General features: G+C 52.1%; 1 protein-coding gene across 1 annotated transcript in view; it reads left to right on the top strand.

Annotated features, from left to right (window-relative positions):
• Window positions 1-1130, top strand: part of LOC107300802 (ubiquitin-conjugating enzyme E2 R1-like) — a gene marked incomplete at its 5' end in the record, with an annotated part of 7316 nt that extends 6186 nt beyond the window's left edge. The window contains one exon of the mRNA XM_015830092.1: window positions 920-1130. Coding sequence (XP_015685578.1) covers window positions 920-1130 — 211 coding nt within the window. The remainder of the gene's footprint in view (window positions 1-919) is intronic.
• Window positions 1131-3171: the final 2041 nt, after the last annotated feature.

The following is a 3171-nucleotide window of genomic DNA, read 5'->3' as shown; positions in this document are numbered from 1 at the left end:
ATGCTGCATTCTAACCCCGGCTTCTCTGCGCCACCAGATAAGGGCTCCTGGGATTTAAGGAGGGCGAGGTCTCCATCGCTTCCTCCTCAAAGGGATTCCATGCCAGCCACTCTCTTAACTCCACCCTCGACTTCAGTTGCTGATTCCACCACAGGCCGTGATGCTTAGGGTGGAAAGGCCAGCCAGGAGACCTGCCGCCTTCTTCCATTGGAGCATCACGGCTTCGCTAACCTGGCACAAATCCATAGCAGTAGCACTTAGACTTATATACCGCTTCACGGTGCTCTACAGCCCTCTCTGAGCGGTTTACGGAGTCAGCATCTTGTTCACACACACACACACACACACACACACACACACACACACACACACACACACCGGATGCTCATTTTACCGACCTTGGAAGGATGGAAGGCTGAGTCAACCTTGAGTCAATCCTTGAGGATTGAACTCCTGGCCAGTAGAAATGCAGAGCTAGCTTGCCACACAGGTAGTCCTCTACATATGACCCGCAGTCGAGCCCAGAATTTATGTTGCTAAGTGAGACATTTGTTAACGGGAGTTTTGCCCCATTTTACGATTTTTCTTGCGACATTTGCTAAACGAATCGCTGCAGTTGTTAGAACAGTAACCAGGTTGTTAAGCGAACGTGGCTTCCCCCGTTGACTTTGCTTGTCAGAAGGTCTCAAAAGGGGATCGCTGGAAAAGTCATAAAGGTGAGTCAGTTGCCAAGCAACCGAGTTTTGATCACGTGACCGTGGAGAAGGGGCAATGGTGATAAGAGTGAAAAACGGTCCCTTTTTTTCGGTGCCGTTGTCACTTCGGCCACCAAACCAACTGTTGTAAGTTGAGGATTACCTGTGCCGTATTCTAACCACTCCGCCACCGGGGCTGTACAAATGAACTTCTCTCTTTCCAGGAAACAAGTCCTGGGAACCAAGGTGGACGCCGAGAGGGACGGCGTCAAAGTCCCCACCACGTTAGCGGAGTATTGCGTCAAGACCAAGACGCCCGCCCCGGACGAAGGCTCCGACCTGTTCTACGACGACTACTACGAAGACGACGAAATGGACGACGAGGTGGAAAGCTGCTACGGGGACGAGGACGACTCCGGCAACGAGGAGTCTTGACGAGGGATTCCCCGCCCCCCTGTCTCCCCTTCTTCCGTGTCTCCCCTTCCTGCCCCCCTCCCTCCACCGCTGCCTCCTGCTGCTGCACCTGATAGTAGCAATAAATTACCTGACTCATACTTGAACCCAGGACGCAACCGGCTGAGACCTGGAACCCCACCCACCCCCCGTTTGGCCCTGAGACAAAAGAAACCAAAAACTCTACCTCAAAAGGAACACTCGGCTTCTGCTTGACCGGGGAAGGGGGTGGGTGGGAGATCTCCCAGGGGGATTCAGTTGCTGTGTGTGTTTTGGGCTTCGACCTTTTCTTTTTTCTGATTTCTTTCTTTTTTTAATTTCCTTTTAATTCGGGGAGGATTTGGGTAGATGGAAGCGACTCCTGGTTCATCCTGGGCCGTTGCTCCGGCCGTCCGGCGGGGTGTTCGGGGCCCAACGCGAAGGAGGTGGACGGGTCCCTTCAGGGGGCAGGAACCGAGTGCGAGGTTTGGAATGGCTTTTGTGAGATGGGTTGTTTTTCCTTTTTAACAACGCCCCCCCCCCAAAAAAAAATACAGAGGAGAATTTCTGGCGAGGATTTCCTAGCTGCGCCGGACGGGTCAGGGTGACATCTTGGCCACACCGTGCTTGTAAAGCAGAGGCAGGAGTTGTGAAGTGGATGTTTCCTTCTCGTTCGCTCTGGAGACAAGGCCAGGAAGCCTCCCGAGGTTTCCTCCGCGCGAGAAAAATGGCTCCTTCCTTATTGCCAGTGCCAATTCGCTCCAGAGCACAGGTGCTTCGCCTCAGGTGCTCCGCCAAAGTTATGCTTAACCAAGATGGCTTCGATGATGGCTTAATCTGCTTTCTTTTCTCTTTCCTTGGCTTGACTTTCTTTGGGGGAGAGCCCCCAACTCCCTGGCTAGCAAAGGAACGGAGAACAAGTCACTGCCTGGGGCAGGGGTAGGCAACCTTGGCTCTTTTAGGACTCGTGGACTTCAACTCCCAGAATTCCTGAGCCAGCCGTGCTGAGGGGACAGGGAGAGGTTTCCATACTGAGCTATGCTGGCTCAGGAATTCTGGGAGTTGAAGTCCACGAGTCACAAAAGAGCCAAGGTTGCCTATTCCTGGAGTCACGGGGAATGACGGAGGAGGTGGGCTGTCCGTTGTGCAGCGTTGCGTGTTGTTTCTCCACCCTTGGGTGTGCGGCTAAAACGTAGCCAAAAAGCTATGCACCTCAAGTTCCCAGAGAACTCATTGCTGGATGTGGGACAGGCCCTGAAGTAAACGTTGTAGGGTGCACTCTTGTCTTCTCTACCAGTTTCACCAAGTAGCATCTCTTTCTGAAGCTCACCTCCCTCCGCTTTTTCCAGAGATCTTGAGCAAACGTTCCCACAACTCTGATTGAGCAGGGCCCCATACCTACAGCCAAGCAAATTATGGGGGGAGGCATGGAAGAGGAAGGGCCCTCAGCCTTCCTTCTTCTCACCTCCTCCTGCAGGGATTCCTCTCCTGATTTTCATTGTAGAGAGCAAACACCAGGCCCACCTTGAAAAGAGAAGGCACTGATGGGAGAAAGAGACTCTATCCAGCCTGGATGTCTCCCCTTGAACCCAGAGAGAGAAGATGGAGAGTGGATTAACAAAGACCAGTAGCCAAGCCCTTGAATTCCCTCAGAAATTTCAAAATCCAGATGTCCCACAACTGCTGAGAAAAATCTGAAAGACCCTAACTCGGAAAGGCCCAAGATTTAATACAGGGGTCTTCAAACTTGACCCTTTTATGACTTGTGGACTTCAACTCCCAGAGTTCCTCAGCCAGAATTCTGGGAGTTGAAGTCCACAAGTCATAAAAGGGCCACGTTTGAAGACACACACACACACCCTCTCTCTTTCTTCTTCCCTCTTTCTCCCTCTCTCCCTCTCTCTCTCTCCTGCATTCCTGCCTTTTGAAACTTTATTCCTTTGAGCTAGCTCTCCATTGGCTGATCCCTAGGATTTGACGTCCATCTTTTAGAACGGGAGGGAATTGCCCACTTCAAAATGTCCTCTCTCTGCTGTAGAAAGAG

This window comes from Protobothrops mucrosquamatus, unplaced genomic scaffold (assembly GCF_001527695.2).
Source record: "Protobothrops mucrosquamatus isolate PMUCROS unplaced genomic scaffold, P.Mucros_1.0 scaffold8507, whole genome shotgun sequence".
Taxonomy (NCBI): Eukaryota; Metazoa; Chordata; class Lepidosauria; order Squamata; family Viperidae; genus Protobothrops; species Protobothrops mucrosquamatus.
Note: the sequence above shows the minus strand (reverse complement) of the source record. Positions and strands in the feature narration are given on the sequence as shown.